The sequence below is a fragment of the Ursus americanus genome, chromosome 2 (assembly GCF_024610735.1).
Source record: "Ursus americanus isolate L20-20 chromosome 2, mUrsAme1.1.p, whole genome shotgun sequence".
NCBI lineage: Eukaryota > Metazoa > Chordata > Mammalia > Carnivora > Ursidae > Ursus > Ursus americanus.
Window position 1 is genome coordinate 42,921,313 of NC_142128.1, and position 15,059 is coordinate 42,936,371.

Sequence of the window (15,059 nt, forward strand, 5' to 3'; positions counted from 1 at the left end):
ACCACCGTGGACCCTGCGCCGGAGGGACCCGCTTTGCGGTGACACTTTGTGCAGCAATCGGTTTCAGCAAATACCATCTGTTGCAATAAATCAATGTTATTCAAAAATGTATCGGCTTGATAATTTAGCTTCTATTTGGTAAATTGCCACTGCTTTTATAGTTCGATGTGCCATGAATACATATTTATACCTAGGTTTAGGTCTCTCTTTAAATGACACTATTGTACAAATAAATTACCGTCACTGGGGGCACAGAGGACTGTTTGTCCTTTCAGGGGAGCCACCGAACGGTTTGACATCACATGATCAGATCGGCATTTTAAACAGAAACGTATGGAATATGGAGGGTGGTCTCTGTGCAGGCTGGTGAAGGCCTAACGAAGGTCAGCATACGGTTGTCCAGAAAAGTGTAGATTCGAGAAATGCTGAGGAGGTGAAACTGGTAGAGTTGGTGACGGATGGGGTGTAGGAGGTGAGCGCCTGACCCCTGAGCTTCTCCTTGGGTGGAAGTGGTTATTTTGTGGTGTCGTTAACTAAAGCAAGACCCAGAAAGGAAAGGGGAGCGAGGGGCGGCCCGGGCGTGGAGACACAGAGCCTCACTGGGGCAGGACGGTCCGAGGGGCGCGTGCACACGGTCCGCCCCAGCAGAGATGCTCAGCGGGCAGTCGGACCGAGGAGCCTGGAGCCCAGGGCGGAGGTGAGGGCCGGCCGTGCAGACGTGGCTGGGTCAGCATGTAGGCAGCGGTCGGGGCCACGAGAGGACAGAACTGAGGCGCCCCAGGAAGCAGGTGCAGGGGAGCAGAGCTGTGGGTCTGCCGCCCTGGGGATGGCGGTGCAGAGGGGACCCTGGAACAGAGTTTGAAATGTCACATCTTAGGGATGGGAGACCTGGAGGGCTGGAACAAAGGTGGTCAACAACGGTGCATGCAGGGAGAGGCTGGACAAGATAAGGACCGCAGTGTCGTCACTGGATCCAGTAATACGAAAGTCGCGGAAAATCACAGCACCGCCCCCTCCCGAGTCCCGAGTCCCGACGCGGCCGTGGACCCCTCAACTACTGGCTTCTCAGGTGCGGCTCCAGTCACTTAGGTGGAGTTGGCAGGAGAGGGGACACTGCCTGACCTTCCTCATCTGGTGGGGGCCGTCTGCGTTGCTGGGGAGGCAGCCCCCCCCCAGGACTGGAGGAGAGACCCAGCCGGGAGCGGAGCCCTGCTGGGAAGTGGGGGGACCACCAGGAGGAAGCGGTGGGATGGGAGTGAGAGGGAGGATTTCAGCAGATCTACCGGCCAGCCTGGGAGCTCGGGGAGGTGGGGCGGTGAGGGCTATGTGGCAACACCAGGTCCTGTGGGGGACGGGGGGGGGGGGGGAGCGGATTTCTCCATCAGCCCCAGCCTGTGACCAGAACATGTGACTGTGACGGATGGATGGCACACAGCTTCTCTGTTCCTCGCGATTCAGGACACCTGCTGCTTGGGGACCTGGAAACCTTAACTGGAGGCCATTGGTGTCCTGGGCTTCACCTCCAAGTGCCGGCGGTGGTCTGCGGTGCTGTGCTGCTTGGGAGGAAAACCTCTGGCCCAAGGCGAGGTCTCAGCCACTGAGATTTGTACGGTGGCTTCCTGGGCCGAGCCCTGAGCCCTTCGGGGACCAGGAGGCCAGGGTGGCCTGACTGCTCTGAGCCAGAGCTGAAGGATGGAGCAGGGAAACGGGGACAAAGTGTATCCATTAGCTATGGATGAACACTTGGAATGGAAATACCAGCTCTCAGTCCAAGTGGGGGGCGTGTCTTAATGGAAATAATTTAATTTACCTTTTTAACAGTAAATGAGGTAAGCGACGCCTAGCCTGGAATGTGTTCTTCCCCTTTTTTCTCAAAGCCTTCTGAAGAGCTTTTTTGCTTTCTGTCTGTCTGTCTGTCTGTCTCTTTTTTAAAGTAGGCTCCAGGGGCGCCTGGGTGGCTCTGTTGGTTAGTGTCTGCCTTCGGCTCAGGTCATGACCCCGGGGTCCTGGGATCGAGCCTCACATTGGGCTCCCTGCTCTGCGGGGAGCCTGCTTGTCCCTCTGCCTGCTGTTCCCCTGCTTGTGCTCTCTTTCTGTCAAATAAATAAATAAAATCTTAAAAAAAAAAGAACGGTTCAGTGGGTTTTCTGGACAGATTACAATGGACAATGCTGAAAATCAACTCAAGTTCTTATAAAAAATAAAAAATAATCAAAAAAATAAAGTAGGCTCCACACCCAGTACGGAGCCCATAGGGGGATTGAACTCAAGACCCTGAGATCCAGACCTGAGCTGAGATCAAGAGTTGGACACTTAACCGACTGAGCCACCCAGGCGCCCCTGCTCTCTCTTTCTTTACCTACTTCTATTTCCTCTCTCTGTCCTTACTTGGCCATATATGAATTTAAAATATCTTTTACTTCTTTTTATTTTTTTTGAGATTTTTTAAAAAAGTTTATTTATTTAAGCAATCTCCATGCCCAGCGTGGGGCTCGAACTCACAATCCCGAGATCAAGTTGCACAGACTAAGCCAGTCAGGAGCCCCTAAGATATTTTCAAATATCGTATGAGTGAGGTAGTCCTTGTTCCCAGTCTTAAAACAGGGGCGTGAGGATTAGAACAGGCAAGCAAGCATAACGACGCCCAGTGGCCTCACTGTTTACTAAAGACGGGCAAGGTGAGCGGGGCGGGGGGCGAGGCTCAGGGACAACCACTTCCCTGCTGTTGACACCATCTGCGGGGCCTCGGAGCCGGCTGCCGGTCTGCACCCCGGCTCGGCCACTTGCCGGGACCGTGGCCCTGAGCGGGTGGTTTCCCTCTCTGTGCCCGAAGTCCTCATCCGTAACCTGGGATGAGCCGATGTGTGCGAAGCACGTACCGACGTGGCTGGTTCAGGGTGAGTGGCCTGTAAATGTGGCTTTTTACAATATTATAATCTTTCTGAGGACAGCTGGGCAATATATGTCCACAGCCATTAAAATGTGATTTTGGGGGCGCCTGGGGGGGCTCAGCCAGTGGAGCATCTGCCTTCGGCTCAGGTCATGATCTCAGGGTCCAGGGATCGAGCCCCATGTTGGGCTCTCTGCTCAGCGGGGAGCTTGCTTCTCCCTCTCCCTCTTCCCTCTGCTTATGATCTGTCTGTCAAATAAATAAAATCTTTAAAAATAAACAAATAAAATGTGATTTTTGAGCCAGTAATTTCCCTGAGGATGTGTCTCAAGGAATTAATTCAAAAAAAGAAAACAGAGGATAACTTCGGACAAAGGTTTTGAAACCATTGTATTTACAAAGCAAATAACCAGAAACAACCCAGAAGGCCAGCGAGAGGCTGATGGTCAAGTACAGGCTGCATCAGCATGCCCGAACATTCCAACGCGGTCTGAGGGCCCACGTCCACTCTCCACGCTCGGCGCAGTGTTGGCAAAGTAACACCCCACGAGGAAAGTGGTCACGGAACTGTGTGTGTTTTGATAACTTTGATAACAGTTGGCATGTATTGCCTGGCTGTTTGCATGTGGGGATTAGAAATGCCTTCTTAAGATTTCCTTTCGGGTATTTTAAAGTAGGTTGATCACTAAACAAAACGTGTCTTTAAGTTCGGTGTTGGACATGATGCCGAAAGCATGCCACTCCAGTGCTCCGCACGCGCTCAGAGCCCGCGGCCCTGCCGGGGTCACCTGCTCTGCCGGCTGCTGGCGACCATGGCTCGGACACCTCACTGCGAAGCATCTCAAGGGTGGTCCCTTGAACCCCAGTGCCTGGCAGCACATACCAGGCATTTAAGAAAGGTTCTCTGAATTAGTGTGTGTGTGTGTGTGTGTGTGTGTGTGTGTGTGTGTGTGTAACACATACATGGTTCTGGAATTTTCTTCTCCCCTCTTGGGCAGGGTCCTCATTTGGGGACAAAGAAGGGAGAGGGGAGGGATGGTCCTCACTGCCACCCACAATTCAGGCCAGCAAACCACGTGCTCTTGTTTTTAAATCCCAAGGCCTCTGGCACACGTGCATCCAGGTTCTACTGACAAACACCTTCCCTGTAAGGAGCGTGTGCCGCGCCACCCCGGGAATCCCGGCTGCGTGGGGGACACGCCATTACTGACCTCAGGCTGTCAGACGGCAGCCCAAGCCGATGTCATCAGGCGCCCAAACGCACGCAGACAGTGAAATGGCTGCTACCGCAGTCATATCACAAGTCACACGGGAATAACGGAAAATTTCCCTCTCGATATGTAATATGCTCTTATTTCTATGGAATTTGAGGGCCTCTTAAGCTCTCAGTCCACGTGATTGTGGTGAGATGGGATAGCTGGGGAGCTTCCGTTTCACCTGTGACTTTGGACAAGGCTCTTCCCCTCTGTGGGCCACGATCACACGGTCCCTCTGCCTCCCTCGGGTCTCAAGTTCGTGGAGCTGTGTACGTGGCTTCCTCAAACTCTGCTGGAACCCACGAGTGTCCCTGTCTTTGGTGTGACAGAGCCCGGGAGCAGGGCTGGTCAGGGCGCTGACTTGGCGAGTCTTCTCCTGGCTCCCCTGCTCCTGGAAGATGCTGGGTACCCACTCTGCGCTCTCCCAGGAGAGGCTGACGGCCACAGGCAGCCAGAGCATGTGATGTCGGGGTTGATGGCTGCACCCGACTGTCCCAGAGGAGCTGGTAACCGGCCATCTGTGGTCACATGACACCTGCAGACCCTTGGGTGGCTTGTCTGTCATTTGCAAAGGGGGTTGGAAATGGGACGGTTTCATAAAGTGTTTTTATCCTGAAACTCCCTTCCTAAGCTGAGAAGACTCCAGGGCGCCCATCACCCTTGGCCTCAAGCCTAGCCCCCTCCCTGGGCTGTGCCCGCCTGCCGGTCCCCCTGGGAGCGTGCGTGTCGCAGGTGGAAGCTCTGGCCACCAGAGGGCACTCTCATGAAGGGGAACCCCTGTGGCTGTCTGTGCTGGGGAGCCCATCTGGACTTGCTGAGGCCACCCTCTGCTTGAGTGATTCCCAGCCAGGGACAATTTCCTCCCCCTAGGGACAGTTCACAGCGTCTGCCGGGGGGGGGCTGCTGCTGGCGTCTGGAGGCCAGGGACGGATGCACTGATCATCCCGGAACGCACGGGACGGCTCCCACCACAGGGTGTGATGATGCCCCAGACGGCGACAGTGCCAAGGCTGAGAAACCGCTTTAGGAAAACGGAGAGCACGACCCCGGCAGGGTATGTCTCCTGGAGCCGACCCGTCCCGGTTCACCTCCCCCAAAGGGAACTTCTAGATACTGACTGACGAACAGTGCTCATTGCCTGAAACGCGGGGGTCAGAGAAGGGGCAGGTAAGGCAGGGGGCACACGGGGTCCCCAGTATGGGACCCTGTCCGTGGGGTTGGCTCTCTGAACAGCACCCAGGCCCCCTGACAGTGCGAGCCAGTTCCCTGTGCTGGAGGAACAACCCTAGCTCTCTGTCTCCCAGCCTGGGCAGGGTGAGGGGACGCCCCGGCCTGGGGGCGCCTCCTTCCGACGGGGCTGGCGACAGGCCTGGGCTTTGGGAGCTAGGAGAAGCAGTTTCCACGAAGCCCCTGACATCTCCTGGGAAGGAGACGTCTCGGGCAGGGAGGTGGAGCTGGCGCTCTCAGCCTGTACCCGGCCTGCCAGCCCAGGGGCTGGGCTCCCTGCCCATCTCAGCCTCTGTGGGGTGAGGGCCTGACCCCGAGCCGCTCTGGGGCGCTCCCTCTCCTTCCCCACACATCTGCCACAAAGAAGCACAGGGAGGCAGCAGAAAGCAAAGTGCACCCCCCACCCCGCAGGAAGCACACTCCTTGGACGAGGGACTGGGACCCTCTGTGCCCCCCTAGTTCCCACTCCACATCCTAGAAAGGAAGTGGAGACAGGTCCTAAACCTGTCATTGGCAGCCTAGAGACAGGAGAGCAATCAGGTTTGCTCGCCTTGGCTCCTAGAACATTCTGTCCTGTTGGCTTGTCCCTTGTTGAGCAAAAGCCCCTCTCTCCCGTGTCCCCCTCCCCTAGCCACCTGAGGCTTCCATCAGCTTGTCATTCTGAGGACCTGGGAGAGAGCAAGGGGACCCTGCCGTGGCCCTCCTTCACCCAGGCCCCTTTGACTCTGCTCAGGGGTCCACGCCGGGATTTGAGGGTGGTTCTGAGAAGGCCCTGCTATGCGCTCAGGTTCCTTCCACTGGCTGGGGTGGCTCCTCGCCACGGTTTCCTTCAGCCTCTTGCTCTGGGGGGGATGATGGCGGCCCCTTTCTCCGCCCCACGCCCCCTCCCATGCATGAGAACTTTGGGTGGCGTTTAGCCCCGCACCAGATCAGGGTGGCGGGAACCAGGATGCAGCAGGGGTGGTCAGCCAGGAGGGCAGATTGCCAAGGGCGTTTATTCACGGTCTGCAGGGCACGATCACAGAACTGAGGCCAGTGCCTCCCTGCCCCAGGCCCTCGGGTCTCGGGGGGATGATGATGGAAGGACATGTCTGCGCGGGCAGGAGCTCCCAGGGCTGATGGAGAAGCGCATGGAGGGCCGGACAGAGACTGGGGCCGTGGCCTGGAGGAGGGGTCTGGGCCTGACACTCAGGGGCACACCAAATCCTGACCCCCCAACCCAGATGCCCACTTTTTCCCTCATGTGGGCAGCTGTGGGGTGCTTGGCTCCCTCAAAGAAAGTGGAGATTAAGAATGTCTCCTTAATTAATCTGATTAACAATTCGGTGGGAGGGGAGGGGGCCCCCTGCCTCAGTCTTCTCCACCCCTGCAATGCCCCCTACCCCTTTTGTCCAACTCCACCCCTTCAAAGCTTCCTGTAATTTAAACCCGTTTCCAGGCTGGGCAAGGCGCAAAGCCAGAAAGGAAGTGGACAAGAGGAGGGATGGAGTTTGGGGGACTCCCACCTCCCATCTTCTCCCCACCTAAGGAGGATCCAAGGGCCACACTGCCTTGAAGTTCTCCAGCTGGGGGGACACAGGGCTTTTGTCCCTAGTTTTGGGTCCATGAATCTCCGAGGAGAAGCCCTCCCTGGGATCCAGGTGTCCCTTTGCCCCCATCATGGGATAGGGCTTCACCTCCAGCCCCTGGGGCCTCAGGGGCCAGAGCCGGAGCCTCTCGCCAGCCCCCTGTCCCAGCCCAGCCAACAGGGGGAGCCCCGGAAAGGGGCGGGTCACTGGGGGGCACCTGGGCCCTGGGAGCACCGTGTCTGGCTTGGAGGACCCTGGGAACTGCTGCTCTGGGGGGACAGAGGGCAGGAAGGGCCCTGAGAGGCAGGTCCAGTTGGAGGGCAGGAGGGGAGGGGTGAAGGAGGCAAGACTGGGCAGCTTGTCTTGGGGGCTCCCCAGAAGGCAGCAAGGGCCAAGCTGGCAGGCGGCTGGGAGAGAGCTAAGGCCTGGAGAGAGAGAGAGAGAGAGAGAGAGAGAGAGAGAGAGAGAGAGAGAGAGAGAAGGGATCAGGAGGGATGCCCCGCATCTCCACCCACTTCCCATTTCCTTGTCTTCTTGCTGGAAACTTCCTCTTCCCACTGTGCACCTTCCTGTTTCCTTTGCTTCGAGTCTATTTCCTGGGGGAAGCCTGGGTGTGCCCCTCGTGGCCCCTGCGCCTCTCCTGGGGGCCCTTGGCCCCGTTCGAGCCAGGGCATTTGTGTGGTTGTGTCTCCAGCTCTGAGGGGACCGGAGCCCTGCCCGCTTGGCTCTCCCCTGCCCCGGCCCCGCCTGGCGCTTCCTCGGAGCTCAGTACAGTGTGTGGACCGACTTAGAGGGAGACATTCTTTGCCGAAACTCCGTGAGTCCTGTCCTCGCTTCGTCTGGCCTGGAGCCGAGGGCTGAGGCTCTAGCTTGGGGCCCTGGCCTCCTTGCTGTTCTCCTCACCTGCACGGGCCCCTCTGCCTGGAACTCGTGGGGGCCCAGCCTCGCCCTTCTCCGGCTGCCTCTGCTCCCCCAGGAGCCTCCTCCTCTCCTCCCCTCCTCCAGACCTGCTCTGCGGGCATCCCGCTACGGGGTGCCCAGCCCTGGCCCGCATCTCGGGGTGAGCCGTAGAAGCTCACACCACTGTCTATATTTCAAAGGGCCCAACTCCAATCCCTGCAGGTCCTTCCTGAGCAAGGCCACCTCATGCAAGTGGAAGAGCAGGGTGAGCACATCGGCGGGGGGGGGGGGGGGGGGGCGGCGGCTGGAGTTGATAGAAACTGGAAAAGCACATTAGTTACGACTTCACACACGCCCGGCACATTGGAGAGGACCACTGTTTCTGAAGTCGGAGCTCTGAAGGGTAAAACAGAAGACACGGTCCTGTACGGGAAAGCTGCACCCTGCCCGGGTCACGGGGTCACCGTTCTCCTCAGGTCCTCCCAGGGGGCTGGGCCCCCACTGTGTCTGCGGCTGCGTCCGCCCGGGCAGCGTGCGGAGGAGCCGGTTCTAAGCCTGCGTCCCCCTCTCCCTCGCTTCCCTGCACCAGCCCCGCGCCTGCCGCCTCTGCTTCCACAGCCCCAGCCACTCTCCCTCCTGGAAGCAGCGTCCTCTCCTGGCACCGAGGCCCTGAGTGGAGGTGGCAGGGAGGGGCTGCTCGAGCCTTCTGGAAGCGCAGTCCAGAAGTGGGGCCTGTGGCTGCCACCAGCCTCTGGTGACCTGAGCCAGGCAGGGCATTGTGCGTGTGCCCGCAGAGGGCAGGGAGGTGCGCAGGGCTCACGCCAAGCTGGGGCTCGCCAGGGACACTGTTTTCCCCAGGAGAAAGCTGTGTGCCTGAGGCATCCCCAGGGCCAGGACGGGGGGTGGGGCTGGAAGAGCTGAGGTGCTGTGCAGGCTCTGTCTTGCTCCAGGGGCAGGCCGGTGGCCATGCGAGTCCCGGCGCGCCCTGGGCTGCCCACACCCACAGCCTCAGCACGTTCTGGGGTGCAGAGCCAGGCCCGTCTGGGCCCCCAGCTGCCTGCACTGGGGTAGGGCTAAGGCCAAGGGTCTTTATTGCATGAAATTGCCAGGAGACGTGGGGTAGGTCTGGGACCTCAGTATAAAGCCTCGGGCTGCTCAAGGGTCTCTGTGATCTTCCTCACAGAGAATCTGATTTTGTCACCTCCCTGTTTACAGCCCTGGGAGAGCTGGCCTCTGCCTACATTTCCACAGTCTCCCCCGGGGATTGCCAGTGCTGCCACGCTGGTCTTTCCCAGAACCTCTTTCCTGCCCCAGGGCCTTTGCACACACTGTTCTCTTCTTTTCGGCCTCCTTCTCCACCTGGTACCCGTGCCTTGGTTCCGGTCCCATCAGCTTCTGCCTAGATGATCCTCCCAGGCCTCCTCCAACCCCAATTCTACATACAACCCAAGTCATCTTTCTGAGATGAAAATCTCAACGTGCCTGTCCCTCCTGGGTGCCTCCTGCCCACGGGGTAGAGTCTGACCCGTTGGCGTGGCTCCGAGCGTCCGAGACAGGACACCAGCTGCTTTGCCAGCTTCGTCTGCGACCCCCCCCCAACCCCATGCCCATGGCATCCCTTTGTCTTGGAGCATGGCAAGCCCCCGGGGGTCCTTCAGCTTTGCTGCAATGGGCACAGCTCTCTGCTGTACCAACGCTCCTCCCTCTGCCTGGGCACCTTCTGCACCTGCTCCGTCTGCCCTGGGGGTTGGCCTCCTGCGGGACGCCCGCTCCTCTGCGTTCCCGGAGCACCTGGCGCTTCCCTGAGTCTCTGCACCGGCCACCTACTGTCCGAACCCTCACACCTGGGGAGTGGCTGGCGCTCGGTTTGTGGAAGGATGAATGGTGTGTTCTATCCCTTATCTCCAGCCTCCCTCCGTGCGCTCCGCAGGGCGGGCCTCCTCTCCTCTGCTTCAGATTCGCCTGGCCCTGCCCAGTCCCAGGCACTCACGGGGGGCGCCGCTGCCGCTCCCCTTCTTGTCCTCAGTGGCTTCTGGCAGCCCTTGGGTGGTCTGGTGTCCAGCCAGTTGCTCCACTGTGGCCCGCTGGGCAAGCAGCACGCTGTGCAGGAGCTGGGGGGTGAGAAGCAGGGCTGGGGTGGGACGGGCTCTGCCGGCCTCCGTTCCCCAATTCACACTGTGCCAACGACTCGTTAACACAATGGAATAGTCTCAGAATGGTTGTTAAATGTCCACCGCCCGCGCGCCCAGGGGCCTCCTCTGAGAACCCCACCGCTAAAGGAGTGAGCCAGCAAGGAAGGAGCCGCCCTCGCCCCCAGGTGCGTGATTCAGGGCGCCACCCCTGCCCCTGGGCACTCAGGGACTAGAAGGCAAGGGGAGAGAAGGTGGCAGCTGACAGCCGAGGCACGGGGCGGGGGGGGGGGGGGGGCGGGGCTGCCGTCACGCCTACCTCACTGGGCATGCCCATGGGCAGCACGGCTGGCCGAAAGAGGGCGGGGGCCCCCAGCAGCAAGTGGGGGGGAGGCGGGGCCCGCACCCCCCACAGAGGATAGCTGACGACGATCAGCCTGCCGAAGTTGAACTGGTAGGTGAACCTTTTGCCTTTGGTCTTGTGCAGGATCCTCTTACTGTAGTAATATCTGCAGAGTCGGCAGGTGGGAGCGCGGAGTTGGCCCCGGGGGCAGCGAAGGGGCCAGTGGCCCTGCCCCCCAGGCCAGTGAGGCGAACCCCAGCTGTGTCTGCAGAAGCACCGGGTACCCCAGCACACTGGCGAGTCTCTCCCAAGCCTTGGGGGGCAGGGGTGCCGGCAACCACAGCCCCGACTCTGAACCCTGACCCCTCCAGCCCCTCCGCCCCCCCCCCCCCCCCCCCGCTGCCCCTTCTCACCTGAGGGCTCGGCTCAGCTTGTCGTAGTTCATCTGGGGTTTGCACTTCCTGCGGCCCCAGAGGCGGGCCACCTCATCGGGATCCTTGATGACAAACTCCCCGTACTCTCCCTGCTGCCAGGCGATGACATGGCGGAACTCTTCCTTCTGCAGCAGTTCCAGGATGAAGTGCCACAGCTGGATCTGCCGGGAGCCCGGCGACGACTCGGCTTTGTAGGCCCAGTCCGGGAAGGCCACGCCTGGGGGGAGGGGCCGTGAGTGCGCCTCTGCTGCTGGAGGCTCCCCCACCTCCCGGCCGCCCCCCTGCAGCGAGGCGGGGGGGTGCCTGGCAGAGGCTCACCTGAGATCCAGGGGCTGCCCGGGACGGCAGGGGCGCCCTCGGCCACGCAGCCGCACTGCATGCTCTGCTCGGGGGCAGCGAGGGCCGCGCCTGGGCCTTGTGGGCGGTGGGCACTGCTGAGGCGGGAGGCAAAGAAAGAAGGAAAGAGAAGCGGGAGACTCGAGGGGCGAAAGGGGGCCCGAGGCAGGGCCGTCGGCTGCGGCAGGGAGCTCCCCCACCGCACCGCACCGCACCCAGCGGCCTGGCCCTCCTGGGGTCTCCTCAGGCCCAGGGCTTGGGGCCGAGCACCTACAGGGCCGGAGAGGAATGCAGGGCGTCCTAGATCCTGCCCCCGTGGGGGGATTCGACAGAATGAGCTCTCCACTCAGGGCTTAACAGGATTGGAGTTTTTCCCAAGAGAAGACAAGAGAAAATGTAATTAATCGTTGGCTCTTGGTAAACCTCGAGCAGGTGCGCGAACCCGTAGCTCTGTGGCTCCGGTGCGGGTCTGGGGAGAGCCGGGATCGTCTTTCTCAGCCGGTCAGCCGGGGGCCTGCCGTGCCTGCCGTGCCCCGCACACGGGGTGTGTGTGTGTGTGTGTGTGTGTGTGTTCGAGAAGCGACTGGCAAGAGCATCCGCGAGGGGTAAGGAAGTTATCAACGGCGCCTTCCCGTGTTTAATACCTGTCTTCCCCTCAGAGCGGCGGCTCGGCGCCGTCGGGAACCCCGCTGCCTGGTTCACGGCCGGCCCCCACCCCGAGGCCAGCCCAGCACCGGCCTCCGACTCGCAGGTGCTCTGTAAGTATTCGCTGACTTACTGAACCCTGGGCGCTCGGAAGGTGGGATCTTGCCTGTCCCCAGTGTGGCGGGAGGCGTGGTGGCGGCCAGCGGTGAGATGGGGAGGAGGCTGGGGAGTGAGCCCCACGGCATGAGCTTGCCTGAGGCAGGCAAAGGGGGGATGTCTCCGTCCTACAGCCTCCAGACCGGCTCCCACTGTCACTGAGAGCAGAGCACCCAGGGAGCGTGGGGGGGCGCAGGGTGTGGGGCCCCTCCTGGTGTGGACGGTCCCTGCATGGGCAGGACACGTGTGCCCCCGGCACCGGCTTACGTGACCTGACTCTGGGTTTCCAGTTCGGGCGAAGTCAGGCTGAGGTGAGCGCTGCTCTCAGCCAGAACTTACAGGCCGGCAGGCGCGGAGGGCATGTGAGGGCTTGTCTGGACTAGCCGCCTCGCTTTCCAGACGGCAGAGCCACCTGACGCACGGCGCTTAGCCACCGACCTCCACTCCTAGCGCGGCCCCTGCTCACGCGTGTGGTCCTGAAGGCTTACAGGCCGCTGTCTAGGGCAGTGGTTCTCAAACCCTACTGGGCCTAAGGATCCCCTGAGAATCTCTCCACAAGGCAGATTCTGATGCCGTGGGATTGGGGGTGCCTGTGACTCTGCCTTTCTAACAAGCTCCTGGGTCTGTGGATCCTGCTGTGAGTAGCAAGAACCGGGGCGACAGAGCAGAAGGGGAGTCAGGACGGCTCCGGATCTCAGACACCTCGGCCGCAGGACCCTCCCTGCCCTCCCCTCCTGGGCCCCCACCCCAGAGGTCAGCGGGTCTCCCGCTCTTCCTTTCGCAGGGGGGCTTGGCTCCCGGGGGTCGACTGACAAACCCACAGCTCCTGGGGGCAGATGCTTCTGGGGATCCCCAGTCCAGCCTGAGGAGAAGGCAGCCCCGGGAACTAAGGTGGCTGAGCTGCGAGCGGGTCCACGCCCACTTGGAGTCTGTGGGAGTAGGTTTCCTCACCCATCCCTCTGCCAGCTGACATTCTGGAACCTCCCCTTTCCTTTCCTCCCCTGAAGCAGTCGCCCCCACCCCTCTCCCACCTTCCTTTCCTGCCTCGTCCATTGGGAAGTTCCTCCTGTCTAACCTCAAGTGGGTTGGGGTCCTTCCCACCTCACCTTAGGAAATGGGTTGGGAGATTTGGGGGGGGCTCAGGGAGGGGTGCGGAGGTGAGAGTTCCCAAGGGAAGATTGTTCCGTGGAGGAGCTGGTGGAATTCCTACAGCTGCCCCTGTGCTGCTGGGTCTGATGGGGTCTTCTGGTCTGGAGGATCTGGCAGGAGGAGAATGATAGGGGGCCTGGGGGGCTCAGCTGGTGAAGCGTCTGCTTTTGGCTCAGGTCCCAGGGTCCCGGGATCAAGTCCCACATGGGGATCCCTGCTCAGCGGGGAGCCTGCTTCTCCCTCTCCCTCTGCCCCTCCTCCTGCTCATGCTCTCTCTCTCTCAAATAAATGAATAAAATCTTAAAAAAAAAAAAGAGAGAGAGAGAATGATGAACCCCCTGTGGAGCAGACCCTCAGTATGCCCAGCACCCCGCCCAGGAACTGACATGCCCAGAAACCTCACTGGGAGTATCCGAGGAGATGGAGCTCAGAGGAGTTAAGGAACTTCTCTAAGGCCACACAGCTCTTAAGTGAAAGAGCACAAAGAAAGACCTTAATTCAAGATTTATAATATTCTTCCACCCAGGTAGGCTACCAACACCCCCTGTCTGGCCCCCAAAGGGAAAAAGCCCAAATACAAAAACCAGAGTGGCATCAGTAGTGGAGGTCAAGCCCCCCTCCCTGCCCCTCCCCATTTCCCGGCCTCCCCCGTGTTTGTGGGAGTCCCTCTTGGACCCCCAAGTCTTTGAGGAGCTTGTCGCCTGGATGTGGACGTCCTCACTGCTGGCGAGTCCTGCCCAACGTTTCCCCTCAAGCCCCTGCTTTTGTGCTGGAGCCCCAAGGAGCCAACCCACCCTCAGACAGGCTCTCCCTTTGCTCTTGGGTTCCATTTTACCCCAGGCTCTGGTGGTAAGGCCCCCGAGCCTGGGGGGAGGCACCCCGCTGTGTCCCTCAACCCTCCACCCCAGGCCCCCAGCTTCCTCCCTCTGGTGTTGTGAGCCCAGCAGGGCTTGGGGGACAGGCCAGGCTCTGGAAGCCCCTACAGCTCCGGGCTACCGCGGGGTCTGAGAGGGCCGGCCTGGAGAGCTGTCCATCAAAAAGGGTCCTAACCCAGTCCGGGATGGTCAGCGTGGCTGCTCAGAAGCACTTTGTGTTGTCAGAAGGGCTGTAGCAGTGCCACAGCGTTCTGCTCACTGGGACTTCCAGCAGTCTCCTTGGCCGGCGCAAGGGCTCATTACAACACATGTAGGTTTTAGGTCGCGAGTTAATAAAGCAGCATAGAGAATGCTGGCAACAAGAGAGAGGAAGCCCTACGCCAGGGCTTGGAGCTAAAGGAAATGTCCCAGGCAGATCTTATCTTTCTGAGAGTTGAGTCAGTATGAATTGGGCCCCTATCCCGCCCCGGGACGGGGCTTGACGTTTTCCCTGATGCTACTGCATGAATCTTCACCATAACCCCCCGACGAGGCCATTCACATCCCCATTTGACAAGCGTTGGAAATCGAGACTCCAAAGAGTGGGAGACTTGCCCGAGATCCCAGGGCAGGTGGCCGAGCCGGCCGTCTGGGAACTGGTCTGACTCCGCGCTCTGAGCTGTGATCAATGGGGCAGAGGAGCTGAGGCCGAAGCCGTGAAGCAGAGCGGGCAGTGGGGCCCTGGGCCCTGGAGGAGCCTCTCCGGTCTCAGCTAAGCTGTGAAGCCTGGCGACCCACAGTCAGATGGGGGGCGGGGGATGAGAAAGACGGGGACACACTCAGAGAAAAAGAGAGTTGCGAGTTCAAGACCGATGCTGCCTACCCATCTGAAAAGCAAAACTCGCCTCAAAGGTGACTTTGTTGTTGGCCCCTAAGGGTCCGGCCTGGACGGACCGCACCGTCTGGTCAATGGGCCTCCACTGGGTCCTCTCATGAGTCCCTGACCGATTCAGCGGGAGAGCAGCGGGCCTGCCATGCTGGGGGCGGTGACCGTGACCGAGAGCCAGCAGTGGACACAAGCCAGGACGGAAGGGTCGCAGCGCAGAGACCAGTTCAGAGGGGAACAGTGGAAACACAGAGACGACAGCCTCCGGGTGGGGGGCGGGGGTTAT

The 15,059-nt window shown here is 60.2% G+C and overlaps 1 protein-coding gene across 1 annotated transcript; it reads right to left on the reverse strand.

Moving 5' to 3' along the window:
• Positions 1-4,302: 4,302 nt before the first annotated feature.
• Positions 4,303-13,602, reverse strand: LOC123783646 (ETS translocation variant 3-like protein). Its single transcript, XM_045784512.2, has 5 exons — positions 11,066-13,602; positions 10,727-10,964; positions 10,290-10,479; positions 9,832-9,952; positions 4,303-7,366 (listed from the first exon to the last, which is right to left on the reverse strand). Exons 1-5 carry the CDS (start codon positions 11,124-11,126, stop codon positions 6,897-6,899), a joined length of 1,080 nt encoding a protein of 359 aa, XP_045640468.1. The 5' UTR covers positions 11,127-13,602; the 3' UTR covers positions 4,303-6,896.
• Positions 13,603-15,059: the final 1,457 nt, after the last annotated feature.

Excerpts from the sequence above, each read along its gene's own strand:
- LOC123783646 (XM_045784512.2), bottom strand. The coding sequence starts at position 11,126 with ATGCAGTGCGGCTGCGTGGCCGAGGGCGCCCCTGCCGTCCCGGGCAGC. Across the intron at positions 10,965-11,065 it reads GGGCAGCCCCTGGATCTCAG|GCGTGGCCTTCCCGGACTGG; the intron begins GTGAGCCTCTGC and ends CCCTCCCCCCAG. Across the intron at positions 9,953-10,289 it reads CCATGGGCATGCCCAGTGAG|CTCCTGCACAGCGTGCTGCT; the intron begins GTAGGCGTGACG and ends CTCACCCCCCAG.